At 39.0% G+C, this 18,734-nt stretch overlaps 1 protein-coding gene across 1 annotated transcript; it reads right to left on the minus strand.

The window, feature by feature from the left end:
- Nucleotides 1-361: 361 nt before the first annotated feature.
- On the minus strand, nt 362-14,439 carry FBXO43 (F-box protein 43). The gene is given in 7 exon segments (XM_045077939.1): nt 362-979; nt 1,083-1,286; nt 5,655-5,757; nt 8,770-10,225; nt 14,264-14,292; nt 14,294-14,332; nt 14,429-14,439. Coding segments are annotated over 7 exon segments (2,091 nt in total). The 3' UTR covers nt 362-730.
- Between the last annotated feature and the right edge of the window lie 4,295 nt (nt 14,440-18,734).

Raw genomic sequence — 18,734 nt, forward strand, 5'->3', positions numbered from 1 at the left:
ATGTTCTCTCTTTCATTCTCTCTCTCTCAAATAAATAAATAAAATCTTTAAAAAAAAAAGAAAACAAATGGAATCTATGATTATAGTTCTGGAATTTTAAAAAGTATTTAAATGAAGTACATGACTTATGAGGATTTACTGACTGAGATTCTCATTCTGAATAACAACCTATGTCTAAGAAGTTACTTTTATGTCTTCTTAGTAATCATTAAGTAAATTTTACTTAATCTGCTCACATATGATCTTCACTAAATTAAAAGATTGAAATTATAGAGTAAATTCAATAGAACTTCTGAAAATATTTTATTTATATTTCATTTCAGTCAAATACTTATTTTCCAAATCTATAAGGCCATCTGTCTCAAGTTTAAAATTTGTAATATTACTTGGAAAACTATATGTAAAAAGTGATTGAAGAACATTTCAACACAGAGTGATGAAATGCACAATTTTCAAAGGTTACATGAAACAGTTAAATACATATATATAACATTAAAAACTCTTTATTTAAAAACACTTACTAAAATGGGAAAATGTGACACAGCAAAATAAAATTTTTTCCAAACTCATCACTTTAAAGAATACAGACATAGATTATGATATATACAAAAGAGGAAATAAATCACCATCTGTTATTAATGGGAAATGTTGCATGCTTTCAAAATAGCCATAATTTTAAGTCAGACAAAACGTTGTTTACGGGGAATGCTTCTTTTATTTGAGAGTCTCTTTAAAGGCGTTTTAAATTCCGCTTACTCTGGGCACTTCCTGGAAGAGCATCTTTTCTAGTTCTTGGCTTTGCTGCTCCTCTACTACATTCTTCAGACCCATGATAAGCACACAAACATAACACACAAAAGTCAAAACCACAGGCTGTGCGGCTACACAGTCCCCTTTTCTTATATGGCTGGTACTTAGCAGGGGATTGGCACCTGGGGCAAGGTTTTAAGGCTTCATCAATAAATAGTGTTTTGGCAACCTGCAGTGAGAGCATACACACTAAATCTTCCAATTTCATCCAGAGAATCACTTTATTTCAAACTCTAAATATTTATTTCTAATAACTTATGAGAAATACTCACCTTAACATATTCTTCCTGTTTACTACTTAAGGGGGTAACAGAAGAACTTGCTATAGGTGTCAAAACTTCTCCCCAAGGAGAAAATGTTGAAACTTCTCCTTTTTGAAAACCTGGTATCTTAGCCTGAGCTTGCACGGATCTTAAAGCTGATCGATTTAAAAGATGGAGCCTAGTGGCGGCATCCTCAACATTTACTCTAGCTCCCTGCAGTAAAGGAGAAGAAGGGTCAGTACCATAATATCAAAAGTTCCAGAACAGTTTTCTGATGCACGTGTATTTAAACACCGAAAGGGATTTCACACTAAATTCTACTAGAATTTTCTCCCTAAAACTTTCCTTTTTCCTTTCCTTTTTAGATGAAAAATCTCTCATCTAACATTTAAATGTCAAAGAAATATAGAGGAACGACGTTAAAACAATAAATGTTAGCTTTAAGCTTGCATGATGGGTTATTTTTCTGATTAAGGCATGGGTTGGCAAACTTTTCCAAAAAAAGGCCAAATAGTGTATATTTTACATTTTGCAGGCCAGATAGTCACAGCTACTCAACTGCCATTTTAGCAAAAGAAGCTGTAGTGGTATGTAAATGAAAGGGCAAGGCTGTGTTCCAAAGCAGCTTACTTTAAAAACAGAAATGATGGACAGGATTGGCCCACAGACTGGAGTTGGCCAAACCCCTCTTTTAAGTCAAGGTTTGTTTTTTTGTTTTGGGGGTTTTTTTAACTTTTAATTTTTTTTAAGATTTATTTTTTCAGTGTTCCAAGATTCATTGTTTAAGTTTAAGAAGGGGCAAATTTTTGTAAAGTTTGCTATGGGGTATCATGGAATTCTTTGAAGGTTTCTTACCTTAGCCACATGTCAGAAGAATAATGGGCCTGATTAGACCATGAAATCTAATTATTTTAGTTAGTTTTTACAATATGTTTAAGTACTGGAATCATTTTTATACTTACATTTTAATTAAAAAATCTTTGGTATTTTAAAAAGAGAAAAAAGGTATCTCTTCTCTAAACTGGATTTCCACATTACTTAAATATTCAGCCTAGAAATATTTTCAATAAGCCCTCTATTTTGTTCAGGTTGATAATGGAAAAATACAAGGTTTTGGTTTCTTTTTTTTTTTTTTTTTAACAAATTGGCATTCTTGAACATTTCTCAAAATAAAATGTACTGAGAGTGAATTTCCTCATGTGTCTACCTAAAACTGTGCTTCCTCTCCCTTGATAGTTTCCCTTTGCCACAATTGGCTCCTAAAAGGAAGGTGAGAAAAAAATAAGAGAAATTATAGAATGATAAATATAGGAAATAAGATTAGCTGGTTGTGAAAAATTCTGTGATTAACAGTTAAAACAACATAGGCATTAAGTGTAATGGATGAATATTGGTTTTCTAAAAATGGAATGAATACAAATGAACTTTTTCAAGGACTCCATACATCTCTTTATAGGACATTTGTATAAATAACTTGCAGCCTAGGACACAAAAACACGACACAACAGCATACCAAAATTTTGATGATTTCGATGTGGTTGGTAAACACAGTGATTGTGTATGAACCAACAAAATGAATAGAGATACATTGTTGAAACACATTTCAGCTACAGAATATTCATTTATTTAACAAATATTTATAGAACTCCTAAAGGTGCCAAGTGAATAAAACAGTCTAAACCCAGGCCTCCTAGAGTTTAAAATGTGTGCTTCCATCTCTGAGCAAAGGAGGCAAAGCAGGCAACCAAGGCACATATTCGTGAGGGCGAAAATTTTTCAAAGTCACATCATGTTACAGGAAGATATTTAAATGGAGTCCCTGTATGGTTGTTCATTTCCATGGTTATAAGAGAACAGTGAGGAGTACAGTAAATTAAGAAATTCGATGGAAAAGGCGTATCCCCATTCTAACACTCATTCTTACGGCTGCAAAGCAAATAGATGAAATTGAGATCCTATGACACCTAGCTGGTGTTTGCCTTCTAACTTTTATACATAAGGAGATTTCAGAGACATTACACAAGTATGAGGAAAACCTCAAACAACTTTGTCTTGTAATGTTTCTGTTTGGGTCAATGATACACATTAAGATAGTTTATGTGGAAAGCAACCGGTCCGTATCAGAATAGGGTGGCAAAGTGCACCAGGAAGGATGTCTCTAGGGAGAGGAAGGAACAGGAAGAATACCTGATTTGTCTGGACTTACACAGAGGAGCTTTCCAGTTCTGGTGGATAATAGGAGATGAATCGGGGATCTGTACAGAGAAACACTAAGCAAAACAAAAGAAAGAAACTAGGCAATTATTAACTCTGGAAAAAAAAAGTTATATAGAAAAAAGGTGTAATCATAGTGTACTGCATGTTTCAGCTATCAAAACTCATGTCAACACAGTCTTAATAATGTCAGCACCTAATTCTGATTCACTCCCGAATAGTGGTGTGGTTGCATTAGTGAGACAGGAGAAAAGGAGAAAGGAGTTCAGAGAGACGGGTCGGTGGGTGGGGAGGTAGTGGTATAAGTGGTGAGAAGTTGGAGAACAAATTCTTAGGAAAAAAAAAAAAAGCCAAGAAATAGCAGGAAAGGCATGCTATTTAGAAATGTAGAGGCAAATCTGAAAAGGAACAAATGAAGAACTGAAAGTGATTAACTTGGGGCAAGAATCAAAGGTAGGAAGAGACAGGCAAGAGAATGTGTTTTGTTATAAGCCTTGTAGCCCAATTTGACTTCTTAGACCATGTACTTGTTTTACTTTAAAAAAAAATTAAAAAGCAAACCATAATAAGAGAAAAAGGTTCAAGTAAGGAAAAAGTATAGTCCTTTAAAGTTGGAACAAAGAAGTGGTGGCCAGGAGATGAAGACAGAATATTTTATCTAGAATTACCTTAAGTGTTGCCAAACATAACCACATTTCTTTCCTTGTAGGATGTACAATGGACATGGAGCTAACAGTTTAATATTAATAGATGCTTGCTTAAAAATTTTTCGGGGGCGCCTGGGTGGCTCAGTTTGTTAAGCATCTGCCTTTGGCTCACATCATGATCCCAGAATCCTGGGATCCAGCCCCACTCTGACTCCCTGCTCAGCAGGCAGTTGGCTTCTCCCTCTCTCTCTGCCTGCTTCTCCCCATTTGTACCCTCTCTCTCTCTCAAATAAAGAGATAAAATCTTCAAAAAAAATTATCTTTTTAAGGGGCTTCTGGGTGGTTCAGTTGGGTAAAAGTCTACCTTCAGCTTAGGTCATGATCCCATGGTCCTAGGATCCAGCTCCTGGATCCAGTGATCCACTGGCTCACTGCCCAATGGGGAGCCTACTTCTCCCTCTCCCTCTGCTGCTCTCTCTCAAATTAATATATAAAATCTTTTAAAAAATTATTTTTTAAAGTAAGTCCTTAGCACATAGAGCAGCACTCTAAAAAGATCAGAAGTTAAGAAGGCAATTTATATTTTCTCGATTATAAGCTCCCAGGGCCAGAAGCTGCAGCAGTTAAATGGCCAGGAACTGTAAACTATAAGGCAATATCATAGGTAAAAAAAGGTAAAAACTTTTCTTCAAAGTAAAATGGAAAGTCAACATTTTAGTTAGGTGCAGTCCCTGATATTTCATCGTAATGAGAAACCTACCAATCTGTATCTAGGTATTAATGTTTGTTTAAACTATGTGTCAGCTCAATTATCATATTTTGTCAAATTAGAAATTTACTTACGTCATGAAATGCTTTTTACTAAAACAAGGAGAAGAGAGTGAACTCTTGTGGTTTCTCTTAATACTGATGGCCAAGAAAGGTCTGAAAGTTGCATATACAGCACACATGGTTGCCAGAGTTATGAGATGTCTAGGACACAAAGTAGTGTTGCTCGGAAGAATTAATCAGCTTCTGCAGAACTTTTCCTGTCAATTCAAAGCTGGTTCTCCAATCTTCAAGAAAATACAAGCTTATGATGCTTTACCAGTGCTTGTCTGCCACACTCGCTCACTTCCAGGCCTTCCTCGATGCTGCGGAAACGCTCCTCCCCATCTTCACTCGGTAAGGCACTCACTCCTCCTTCAGGTCTCAGCAGAGTTGTGCTTCTTCTGAAAAGCATTCTCTTGATTCCCAAGTATCAAATGCCCCTTTAAAATGTCCCGGTAGAAAAAACTCTGGGTTGCCCCTAACACACCTGTATTATAATCACCTGCTTATTTATATCACCCATGGGGGCATGAGCTCCAAGAGAGTGGGCACCACTTCAGAAAGGTTCACCATTGTAATCTGAGCAATTGGCACATAGTATCCGCTCAAAAGACTAGATAGAAAATGTTATAAGGACATCTAATTACAAATAGGATCCAGCAGAGCACTGGTATTCAAACCCTGCTAACAGCACACACACTTCAACAACAAACCCTAGGATGCTCTTGATGCTGGACAGTCTACTTCACTTATGGACTGGAAGGAGTTTGGGAGAGGTAAAACATTCATGAGTGAATGTTTGCTAAATGAAAAATGGTTAAAAGATAGCAGGAAAACCAAATTGGGTTGTCTGGCAATTTGCGATTATTATTTTTACAAATCCATTTGAGAAAAGTATTGTATACATTACCTCAGAATCTGCTTTCAGTTGTGAGATATAGAATTTCCTCCTCCGATTTGCTTTTTTATCTTGAACAATAATTTCACGCCAATTTCTGCTCACTTTCCAAACACTACAACAAAATCATTGGTCTTTATAGTGCATATATTCCACAAAATTAACATTTTTTGCATATGGAAATTAATAAGAAAAACTTGTTTTAAAGATTTTGGACAGTGGGGCGCCTGGGTGGCTCAGTGGGTTAAGCCGCTGCCTTCGGCTCAGGTCATGATCTCAGGGTCCTGGGATCGAGTCCCGCATCGGGCTCTCTGCTCAGCAGGGAGCCTGCTTTCCTCTCTCTCTCTCTGCCTGCCTCTCCATCTACTTGTGATTTCTCTCTGTCAAATAAATACATAAAATCTTTAAAAACAAACAAACAAACAAACAGCAAACAAACAGAAAATCTCAATTTTATATCCAGTGATTGCCCATCAATAACTTTGGCTATACAAATTATGAAAGAAAAGATAATCTCTCAGCTGCTAATCTGGTCTTTTTTATTACTCTAACTTAAATCATTCAAAGGGAATAAGATCAGACAATTACAAAAAGGCCGCTTGCTGTTAGGGAGGTAATACTGTCCTTCCGGTTACTGTGGCCACTTCAATTGCCTTGCCTCTCCCTAAGTCAGTACATGTGTCTTGTATCAGATTGATGGGAAGGAAAAAGCAGAAAGTCACCTGTTAATGGGGCAGAAAGGAGCTATGCAATTGGGTATTTGCCACAGTTATTTCAACTGACCATAATCTCTCACATTACTGAGAATCAACTCTGCTAACATTATACACGCATTCTGCAGTACAAGTACTATGCATTTGGAGGGCTGTGGAGAAGAGGTAATTAGAAAAATATGACCGAATATCACCTGTTCCCACAAGCGAGCACCCAAAAGTATCACACAAGTTTTTAACTGGTCTCTATCCAAATACTACAGCATATAAAAATAAACTTCCTATATTTCAGCCATCTCCTTGATTTCTTTTTTTTTTTAAAGATTTTATTTATTTATTTGACAGACAGAGATCACAAGCAGGCAGAGAGGCAGGCAGAGAGAGAGGAGGAAGCAGGCTCCCCACTGAGCAGAGAGCCCAATGTGGTGCTCGATCCCAGGACTCCGAGGTCATGACCTGAGCCGAAGGCAGCGGCTTAACCCACTGAGGCACCCAGGCGCCCCTCTCCTTGATTTTTCTCATTCAAACATTCTTTAAAAGGCATATACATTCAGGTACACTACGTCCCACTTGGATTACACCAAGTACATTCTGGATCAAGTTTATTTAGAAAGGCCTTAAATCTTAATATGAGTTTGTGAGACAGTATTAGATTGGAAAACAGAGGGCTCGGGGCACCTGGGTGGCTCAGTCAGTTAAGTGTCTGACTCTTGATTTCAGCTCAGGTCATGCTCTCAGGGTCTTGGGATCAAGCCTGGCATTGGGCTCCACACCCAGTGTGAAGTCTGCTTAAGATTCTCTCTCTTTCTGCCCCCGCCCCTACCTCTCCCTCTCTTAAAAAAAAAAAAAATCAGAGGGCTCAATTATAGACCTAGATATATTCTTATCTCCTTGAATGACTGTTGGCAGGTCACTTAAATTCTCTAGAACACAGTTTCCTCATCTTCAAAATATGTGATTAGACTAGATGTCTCAAAAGACTTCCAGCTCTGAAATTCTACAATTCTCTACAATGGCCTACAAATAATTTGTTGAGGAAAGGTGAAGAAGGGCTTTAATAGAAGTAGTAGCCATAAAACCAGCAAGGATTCTATGACCCAACTCTTGACATATCTCTATCAAAAATCAAATTCACAAATGCTCCTGCATACCCTTCCCCAGCTGTTGCCTTGCAGAAGTCCTGTTCTACAGACTTCCCTCCTTACTAGCCATGGCATTCCCAAGGGTCTAGTGTTCGGATAGTCTTGCAACTCCCCCAAATTGCCAGTATGAACACAGTCTCATTTTAGTCTTTGTAACCCTAGTTCCTGTCCTCAGTCCTCCTAAATATCTGTTTCTCGGGCGCCTGGGTGGCTCAGTGGGTTAAGCCGCTGCCTTCAGCTCAGGTCATGATCTCAGAGTCCTGGGATCGAGTCCCGCATCGGGCTGTCTGCTCAGCAGAGAGCCTGCTTCCCTCTCTCTCTCTCTGCCTGCCTCTCCATCTACTTGTGATTTCTCTCTGTCAAATAAATAAATAAAATCTTTAAAAAAAAAATATCTGTTTCTCTTCATGTAGCAGCATCCAATATACTAGAATTCTTGTTAACAAAAATTCTTCAGTTTCTAATTCCTTGAAATTCCCAAAAGTAACCACGTTACACAGCCCTGTTAGCAATGAAAATGCACTAATCCATATTCCCTCGGTTTCTGAGACAACCAAGCCCTAAAATGAAAGCTAACCATCATTTTGGATTCTAGAATTTAGATTAAATAATTAAATGGTATCTTTTGTATGTTATCATTTCTTAGTTACCATAATACTTTGCATTATTTCTGGCCAAGTGTCATAACTTTAATACAATTTGCAATCTGAAATCAAGATATGAACTGTTAAATCATTAAATAACTTTTGTGTAATATAGCTTACCATCTTGCAAATTTAAAGTTCAACATTTAGAAACACTCTTCCCAAATGACAGTGACATGAACTTTATCCAGAAGACTACATTGATGCTTCTAAAAGAGGATTTCATTTTTTTTTAGAGATTTACTTATTTATTTTAAAAGAGAGAGAAATAGAGGTTGTAGTGGAGGGGCAGGGAGAGAAAATCCCCCAGAAGACTCCCCACTGAGATCAAAGCCCAAGACAGAGCTCCACCCCACAACCTGACTCCAGCCCAAACCAGGAGTTGGACCCCTACCCAACTGAGCCACCCAGGCACCCCTAAAACAAGAATTTAAACAGAACTAACCCTATTAGGAAGCTCAGTAAACCACTCTTAGGAAGCTCACAAAACACTTTGATAAAGACAGAAATAATAAAACGTAACAAATAAAAAACAGGATAACTACTCAACTCATAGAAAAGCTTTCCAACTTTAAAAAAAAAAAAGTGTCAAGAAGTTTTACTTCAGAAAAAAATTTTTATTTCTTACCTGCATAGGTTTTCTGCAGTCAAGGAACCTAAAACCATAGCAAGAATATGTTTTAAATTTCTGTATTTTAATTCTGTTAAGATGTCCAGCTTTTCTATACCCATTTTCTTGCCAATCAGTCCTGCAAGGACACACTGTAGTATGGCTATTTGCCCCCCTTCCTTCTCTTCTAACCATTCATGAGCACCAGTTTGCTGGAATCTTTTTCTTTTGTTTCTCATAAAGAGCTCGTGCACTAACTGCAAGGCTGGGGTCTTTGATAAATTCTTAAAGCTTAAAATATCATTGTAACTGCTCAGCTGACTCTCCGAGGTGTCTGAAGCAGCTGCTGGTGTTGCTTCCAAGTCAGAGTCCCTCTCTGTCTCAGATTGTGAGCTTTGTTCCTGAAGCGTGGACAATCTTCTCAGCCTTCGAAGATGTCTTGACTTTTTTATGGTGTCCTCCACTTTGACCATTCCCTTTTGTTTCCAAAGTTCTCGAAAAGAACCCTCCTGGTCAGAGAGGGAATCTTCCGATTTATCCAAACAAAGTGAGTTAAAACCACTATCTTCAGGTGTTGAAATATTGCCCTTCACTTCAGCTGTAGGAGAGAGCCTTTGACTTGCATTAAATTTAATGTTTGCTACAAGACTACTTACTGGAGTCACACATAAGTTCTCGTTTGTTCCATAAGATGTTGTACTAGCAGAGGAGCCCAGAAGTTTGGGGTATATATTCTCATCATTAATAAATAGACTGCTATCACTAAGGTCATGTGTGATAGAGTCTTTAAAACTATTACCCTGAATTGGAGATATACATTCAACCTCAAATAGGCTACAGTCATCTTTGGAATCATCAACTGTGGAAGTCTTCTGTTGAGAAAAATTAAGTCTCAATTTTTGACTGCTGGAGGTTGCTTCTTCTGTTTTCAAAGAACTAGTAACTAAAGGACTAAAACTGGTTTGTCTTGGAAAACTTGAAGCACTGCCTGGAATATTTTTTTCTAAGTGGAGAACCTGGCTTATACTATTTTCTAGAGAACTATTTTGTGATTCAAAGTCCCCCTTTAGGAGAGAGAAAGATATGTCCAACCTTCTACGCAGTAAACGTTTTTTTCCACTGACTTTAGGGGTTTCACAAAGTTCTGGAGTTTTATCATTCTCCTTCCTAGAAAAGAAAAATCTCTTTTTTTGAGTTGGAGATTCTAAAGTATGAGTTAAGCCCAGATTTGAAGTTTCAGGATGTTCCTGGATTAATGTTGGACTTTTTTCTTTCTCTCCAAAAAATTCTTTATCTGTATTCTCAAAGTTACAAGGTTGTAAGAGCTCATTGTAGCCACTATCTTGAAATGAAGATGTGGAGCAAAAGTCTCTGAAGCTGGAGTATTTGAAATTGACAGCAGGACGGTCCACCTTATTTCCCGCTCCAGGGCAAGCTTGACTTGAATGTCTCTCTGACATCTTCAAATCTGTTTCTACAAAGGGAAAACAAATTTTATTCTTCCTTTGAAATGAGTAGTCTAGCAGCTTATACCAAAATATATTACTTGTTAGGAATATGAAAAACAACAGAAAATGTATGGCAATAAGAAAAGTTACTTTAAAAAATAAATCTAGGGGGTGCCTGGGTGGCTCAGTTGTTAGGTGTCTGTCTTCAGCTCAGGTCATGATCCCAGGGTCCTGGGATGGAGCCCCACATGGGGGGTTCCTGTTCAGCGGGGAGTTTGCTCCTCCCCCTGCCTGCTCCCCCTGATGGTACGCTCTTTCTTGGTCAAGTAAATATATAATATCTTCTAAAAAATTAATAAAAAATAAATCTACTCTACTATATACTCATTTGTATATTACTTTACCCAACTTTTAGCATCACAAAAACCAAAATATGGGAGTTATACATATTCACAGACAATTCGATTAAACATAGTCTAAGTGCTACGCACAAATATTTTCTTAAACTACAGAAAAATCTGGCTGCATCATTTTTAGATTTTATTACCTTATGATTTTAACAGTACATAATAATAGTTTCAATATTCTAGCTTATTCATACTGGCCTATATCTAGTCAGCTGGATATTTCCCTTCAAAGTTCTGGTATTTAAGTAAATCTGTTTAAAAAACTTTTATGCCAGGGGTGTTGGGGGTCTCAGTGGGTTGGGCCTCTGCCTTCGGCTTGGGTCCTGGTCTCAGGGTCCTGGGACGGAGCCCTGCATCGGGCTCTCTGCTGGGCGGGGAGCCTGCTTCCCCCTCTCTCTCTGCCTGCCTCTGTCCCTGCTTGTGATCTCTATAAATAAATAAAATCTTAAAAAAAAAAACTTTATGCCAATTTTTGAACATGTTTTTGGAAATGTGTCATGTTCATGGATTAATGAACATAAGTGCTGCCACTAGATTTGACTGCAACTTGACCAAGCAATGCCAGGATAATGTTATTCATACTTTTAACATAGGCCTCTCACAGATATCCAATCCCCATGACCATTCTCAAGGTCTGAGCTCCCAGATGCATTACTTTGCAAAGACTCCTTGGCTGATTGATTAATTACTAATACATTCTTCTTGAGCTAACCAAAATGAACCAGCGCCTCAGAGATACAGGGCCATCACAAACCTAGCATATTATTCTTGTCTCATTTTCTAAATTTTAAGACATCAGGTCCAGTTGCAGGCTTGAATTCACAGGTAACAGACAACTCTTTGTGGGAAACTCACCCTTAATAATATTTTTGAAATTACAAGCATAGAATTCAAGTAAATTACTTTGTAATTACTTAATGAGTTACCCAGTAATTATATGTGTAAGGAACAACACTAGGAAATCCTCCTCAACCTTCTCTTTTTTTTTAATTTACTTTTTCTCTTTGATTTTTTTCTCCTCAGCGTTTTGTTCTTTTTAGCAGTCAACTCCTGTATTTTATTTTTAAAATTTTTTATTAATTATTTTTATTAACATATAATGTATTATTTGCCCCAGGGATACAGGTCTGTTCCTCAACCTTTTCTTAACAGTATTATCACGTTCCTTCTTTTTCAAAACTCAAATCTTAAAGGGTGTGAAGGGAAGAAAATTATCATAGTTTCTGGTATTTCTCCAGATTATTTAAAGAACACTAAGAAAACTGTCATTCTTTCAAAGTTTTCTCCAGACCAAATGCATGATTTTTCTCTATTGAAAGATCCTGGGAAAGTATATTTTAGTTGTCTATAATGGGGAAAGTAATATACTTATGCCTAGGTTAAATAAGTGCCTAAGTGAATGAGTTTATATTTATGAATGAGTAATATATTTATGCATAGTAATTAAGTGCTTAAGTGAATGAGTTCTTTAAAACAACAACAAATGCTATTTCAACCACAAAACAAGATTTTTTATGGTAAAATAATCATGGGATGATTACTACTGGACAAAATATCTAAGTGTTTTTCAACCTTTTAAACTTATATTCAATTATGCTAAATCTCATACATGTTATTTTCTGATTTAGATCACCAGAGATCATAAGAATGACTGCTGTCTTCTGTACGTGCTTACCAGCCAAGATAATCAAACTTTGCTTTCTATAACTTGTATTATGCTTCAAGACAATTTTTTTTTCCAAATATTAAGTTAATGACATATAATGAGCTTTCACATTGCACCTCCACCCATGAATATTTCCTTTTCTTTGAGAATCAGTCTACAAAGCAAGTTAAAATTAGGTCGGGAAATCCTTAAATTTTAGAGCAATTGTAACTATTCTACCTTACCACTAGGTGTCTCACCATGCTAGAATTTGGGAAACAAGCAAATTGTTAGAATGGGAAGGCAGATAATCCTCTCCCCCTACCACCCATAAGCCACTTAATATAAACATACACATGTAAAGAAAAAAAATAATTTTTTTCTGTTCATCTATCCAACTGAAATTACCTCCAATGTGCTTTCTCTTCTGTCATCAAGCCCATCTTTTTATTATCCCAAGACGTTGGTCAAACAAAACTTGATTCTTCAAAACTTAATTTTTAAATCATTTAAAAAGACTCGTGCAAAATTTTGAAATGACCATTGACTTACTTAATTTTACTTATTCAACAGCTCACTAATTAATCAAATGAGCCTCCTTGGTACTCATATTTTAAACACCAGGCTCCTGAGTGTTGAGAACACATCTCTATTTGTTCTCAAAAAAGAAAAAATTGGCAAGAATATGGAGAAACAGGAACCTTCATGCACTGCTGCTGGGAATGCAAATCGGTGCAGTCACTGTGGAAAATTGTATGGAGCTTCGTTAAAAATTAAAAATAGGACTATCATATGATCCAACAATTCCACTTCTGGCTATTTATCTAAAGAAAATGAAAACACTAATTTGTTTTTTTTTTTTTAATATTTTATTTATTTATTTGACAGACAGAGATCACAAGTAGGCAGAGAGGCAGGCAGAGAGAGAGAGAGAGAGAGAGGGAAGCAGGCTTCCTGCGGAGCAGGGAGCCCGATGCGGGGCTCGATCCCAGGACCCCGAGATCATGACCCGAGCCGAAGGCAGCAGCCCAAACCACTGAGCCACCCAGGCGCCCCTGAAAACACTAATTTGAAAAGATATATGTACCTCTATGTTCATTGCAACATTATTTACAAGAGCCAAGATATGGGAGAGACCTAAGTGTCCATTGATAGATGAACTGATAAAAATGCGGTACATATATGCATTGAAATATTACTCGGCCATAAAAAAAGAATGAAATCTTGCCCTTTGTGACATGAATGGACTCATAAAGTCTTACGTTAAGTGAAATAAGTCAGACAAAAACAAATACCATATGATTTCACTTACTGTGGAATCTGAGAAATAAAACAGACAAACAAACAAAAAAGAAAAAGACTCATAGATACAGGGAACAAATCCAACGTTGCCAGAGGGGATGGGAGTAAAGGGTGGTCAAAATAAGGGAAGGGAATTAGAGGTACAAACTTCCAGGTATAAAATAAATAAGCCTTGGGCGCCTGGGTGGCTCAGTGGGTTAACTTCGGCTCAGGTCATGGTCTCAGGGTCCTGGGATCAAGTCCCACATCGGGCTCTCTGCTCAGCAGGGAGCCTGCTTCCCCCGCCCCCCGCCTGCCTCTCCATCTACTTGTGATCTCTCTCTGTCAAATAAATAAATAAAATCTTTTAAAAAAATATATAAAATAAAAATAAATAAGCCTTGGGAATGTATACACCATAAGGAATACAATGAATAATATTGTAGTAACTTAGATAATAACTAGATAATCATACTAGAGTACTTATATATATTATATAATAATTATATATATCATATTAGAAATATAACTAGGTAACTACTAGACCTATCAAGGTGATCATTTCATAATGTATAAAAATATAGAATTGCTATGCTGTCACCTGAAACTAATGTAATATTGTATGTCAACTATAATTCAATCTAAGACCACTTGTTAAGTTAGAGAATGTAATACTTACTATTTAACTATATTAAAACCAAATTTTCATTTGTTAAAGTGGAAAATCTTACCATCAGTAAGTCTTGAGTTCTTAGATGTCAGTTAGGTGAGTTTCCAAACAAGAAAATCTTTCACTTTGCCTTTAAAACTCATGCCAAAGTATTACCAATTCAAAACTCTAGTTTGGACAATTGGAACGTGCAGCAGCGTGATGACCGCTCAGATTTGAAAGGTACGTAAAGTACATACCGCACGGATTATTCCAAACACATGAAAAGGCCTAAATCATTCTGAGTTTCTTTCAGCTTTCCAGATTAACGGTAATTTCAATATCCCTGTCCTCTCCAGCTAGTCTGGGAACTGAGGAACCTTCCCAAATTCGGGTTTTCTGAAAATGCAGTGGAAGCCGCAGCGCTGTCCTTTACTCCCCCAAGGTGCTATCAGAGGGTGGGGGGTTAACGGTCTCACCAGGGCGTCCTTTGGCCCCGTTCGTCCCTCCTGGACCTTCCCAAGGCCCAGCTGGCGGGGGAACGGGGGGTCGCCTCGGCTCCGCCTCCAGGACCCAGAACGCCACCGAAAGGCGGAGGGTGGGTGGGCGTCCCCTGGAGCCGAGCGAGCCGGTAAGAGATCGGCTTCCGGGCACCTCTCTAGTCCCAGCACCTGGAAAGCAAAGTGGGGCCGGACCCGGGGCCGCCCGGAAGCCCGCACACACTGGGGCCCTCCACTCCCGCCCACCTGGAGACCGAGACGCACCCGCACCGACCGGGCGGCGGGGCCAGGAGGGAGGGGAGACAGGCAGCCGCCGCTGGGAGCGCCGGGCAGGAGCCGCCGCCTCGCCCCCAGGGATGCCCGGCTATGGCAACCCCCACGCCACGTTCGCGTGGGGCCGCCGCGTTTCCCTCCTTCGGTTTGAACTGCCCGCCTTGAGTAACCGCTACGCGCCGCCCCGCCCCGCGCCGCCCCTTCCTCCGCCTCCGCGGCGCCCCCCGCCGGCCGCCCCGCGACCCGCAGGCCCAGGCCGGGTCCCCGCTTCCCCCAGGAGGTCTCGTCCTCCCTTTTCCCACCCTTCCACCCCTACCCAAAGCTCAGCCGGGCTTTCTAACTTCATGGGCTCCGCCTCTCCCCATTCTCACCCAGGGGAGCATTATATAGAAAGGCCACTAATCCTGTAGTGGGTCCTGCATTAAAAATAATGCAGGCGAGGGACGCCTGGGTGGCTCAGTTGGTTGGACGACTGCCTTCGGCTCAGGTCATGATCCTGGAGTCCCGGGATCGAGTCCCACATCGGGCTCCCAGCTCCATGGGGAGTCTGCTTCTCTCTCTGACCTTCTCCTCGTTCATGCTCTCTCTCACTGTCTCTCTCTCAAGTAAATAAATAAAATCTTTTAAAAAAAATAATAATGCAGGCGAGTATTCACTTGAAAATGTTCGTTGAGATATAAAAACCGAATGACGCCTTTTTAGCAGTAGAGCTATACACAGGATGAGGTCTGAAGGGCATGACTAACTTGGTTACAGCATCTCTACACGGGGTTATGCTTGATTATGCTAGATGGGATATTTTATATTATTCACCGGACACCTACCTACTCTATGCAAGGCTCTCTTGGCAGCTTCCTCCTAGTCTCCTTTTTCTGGCTTCTTTTTCTCTGCCTTTTCCCTAAATGAGACGGCCTACCTCAACATTTGTTTGTTTGTTTTTTGTTTGTTTAACTTTACCATTATGTGCTTACATAATTCTTATGCAGAACCTCTCCCATCACTTTTAAGCCAATAATAGCAGCTACCACCACAGTCCTCCGACTGGATATTTCTTTCTCTGTCTGGATGCCCTTTAGTTACCCAAAATGAAATATATCCAAAATCAAACTCACTAACACTAAGTTCTGCCAGTCACTACTTGAGGTACTGGGAATACAAAGATGAACACAGCACAGTTATGACCTTAAGGGGCTCACAAGCACCGTAATAGAGGGATGTAGTAGCACCAAGGAAAGAGGATCAACTAACCCTAAGGAAGGAGAAGGGATAGGGCTAACTTTATAAAGACCATGATTTGAGGTGGATTTTGAGATGAATGACAATGTAAAAGTCAGACAACAGGTGATTTCAATTTCAAAATGTGCAAGAGCAGGAAACTTGGAATAGCTGGGCAAACTCTAAATAGTTTGTTCTGCCTAGAAATTCAGATTTATTTCAAGAAAGGGGCAAAAAAGGTTTTTTTGAGAAGGGGAAGAAGCCAAGTCAAGGAGAATTTCAGATGCATTTGAAAGTCTGTTGATCCTCTAGGCATTGCAGAGCATTTTAATTTTAGAAAGATCACTCTGGTGGGAGAAGGGAGAGTGGAAGGAAAAGAGGTGAGGGTGGTTGCATTGCATGAGGGTGGGAGCTATTGCATGACTCTGGAAGCCAGTGGGGTTGGAGAAGAACCTAGACTCAACATATTCTGTTAGCAGAATCAAGTGCATGGGGGCAGGGATTGAGGAAGCACAGAGGTCAGATTTGGAAGAAAATAAGATTAATTTAGTATGAGGTTGTTATGTTTCAGGTACTTGTAGGACTTAAGGTAAGGAACTGATGAATTATACATGCTTCAAGATAGCACCTCTCTAGAAGACACCCACATGTACCAAACAAATCTCTATTACAGCCATTTTGCCCTTGCCCCATGACAGCATTTGCAATCATCGTCCTCTGCTGAATTTTCTCTGTGTAGTTTAACACCTTCTAAAAATCTCATATTACTGGGATGCCTGGGTGGGTCAGTCAGTTAAGTGTCTGCCTTTAGCTCAGGTCATGATTCCAGGGTCCTAGGATCAAGTCCTAGGATCAAGTCCCCTCAGCAGGGACCCTGCTTCTCCCTCTGCCTGCCGCTCCCCCTGCTTGTCCACTCTCTCTCTCTGACAAATAAATAAACTACTCAGAAAAAAAATTTAAAAAATAAAAATGTCATATTACTTACTTATTTTGTTTAATGTCTGATCCTCACTCCCACTATAATGTAAACAGGGCAGGGAATTTTGCCTATGGCTTAAAAAAATCCACAAAATGCCAAACACCACTGAAACATTGCGGTTTCTCTTTCTCTAGTTAATTTATTTTTATTTTAGCATAACTAAAGAGCAGAAAAGTATAACATAACTCCCTTCTATCCTAAGAATAATTTTTACTCTCCTCCCCACTGCCCCCAACCAAAAGGGCAAAAAGGAATCTAGTTACCTATTGCTTGTCCTGGCTTTACTCATATACTCCAAATACAAGTAACTAAGCCATGTTTTCCTATTCTTTGCCCGCCATAGTCTTTGGCCTTTTTGCTTCCTTTCTGGATTGGAAGTCATCCCATTACTGACCTTAGAATTCTAAACCCAACTGTTTTCCACAAGATCTAATTCTTCTTTTGGGGACCATCCAGCAAAACATAATGAAAGTCTTTTCCAATCACGATAACTTAAGCTATGCTGATATACTTTAAAAAAATAAGATGAAGGAATATGAAAAACAGTTTCAGGGAGGAAAATAGCAACTTACATCTCCATAACCATATTTTAAGGAATTAAAAGCACTAGTATCCAAGATAACAAGACAACTGCCTTCATTTGAATAGAGCAATGCAGTGATCTGCACATGGTAAGTGCTCAAGAAAAGTTAGCTGTTACCAGTGTTAATAATTTCCATTGACCATGCTCCATAGTAATCCTAAAACTACTGGATCCCGCTGATAGGAAAGAGGGTGTTGGATTGGGAACTAGCATTAACATGGACTTTTGTTGAAATTCTGGATCTCCTTGATACCACTTCTAATTACCCGACCCTTCAACAGGGCCCCAGGATCCATTTCTATCCTACATGTGCTGATCCAGTCTGATCTCCATAGACTGTGTTATGTGCCAGAATCATTTTGATACCTCAACTGGAGAGTCAGAATCCCATAACGTGTGCATTGATTTAAGCTATACTTTCTGGATCACTCCATCATCTATTTTTTAAATTTAATTTTTATTTATTTATTTGACAAGAGAGAGCAGCAGAGGGAGAGAAAGAAGCAGGCTCCGAGGCTGAGGGAGACAAATGCAGGGCTCAATCCCAGGCCCCTGGGATCATGACCTAAGATGATCAGTCACTTACCTGACTGACCACCCAGACGCCCCTCCATCATCTTTCTCTTTTAAAAACAGTTTTATCTAGTAATTTTTGTAGGAAAACCTATGTCGACTGTTCTATTGCATTACCCTCTTCTCTTTGGTTGAGAGCTAATGGTCAAAATACTTAGGCTGTATGTTGGCCGGTCTGTGAAGGCAGCAGCAAGAAAATCCATTATGTTTCCTTGGAAATTAAAAAATTGGCAGCTAGGAAGACCAAGAAGATGAAGTCAAATCTCCCAACGTGGTCTGTAGAGGTGCAATCAATTTGAATTCCTTCTGGAAGTGAAAGGTGAAGCTGAAAGTTCTCAGGTTGCTGGAGGGAAGACTAGAAAGCAGTATATTCTGCTTAATAAGAAATCAAAGACATGTTGGGGAGAAAGAAGTCTGTTTCTCTGCTTAA

Source organism: Mustela putorius, unplaced genomic scaffold (genome assembly GCF_011764305.1).
Source record: "Mustela putorius furo isolate JIRA1106 unplaced genomic scaffold, ASM1176430v1.1 tig00000228_pilon_pilon_pilon, whole genome shotgun sequence".
In the NCBI taxonomy this organism is placed as follows: Eukaryota; Metazoa; Chordata; class Mammalia; order Carnivora; family Mustelidae; genus Mustela; species Mustela putorius.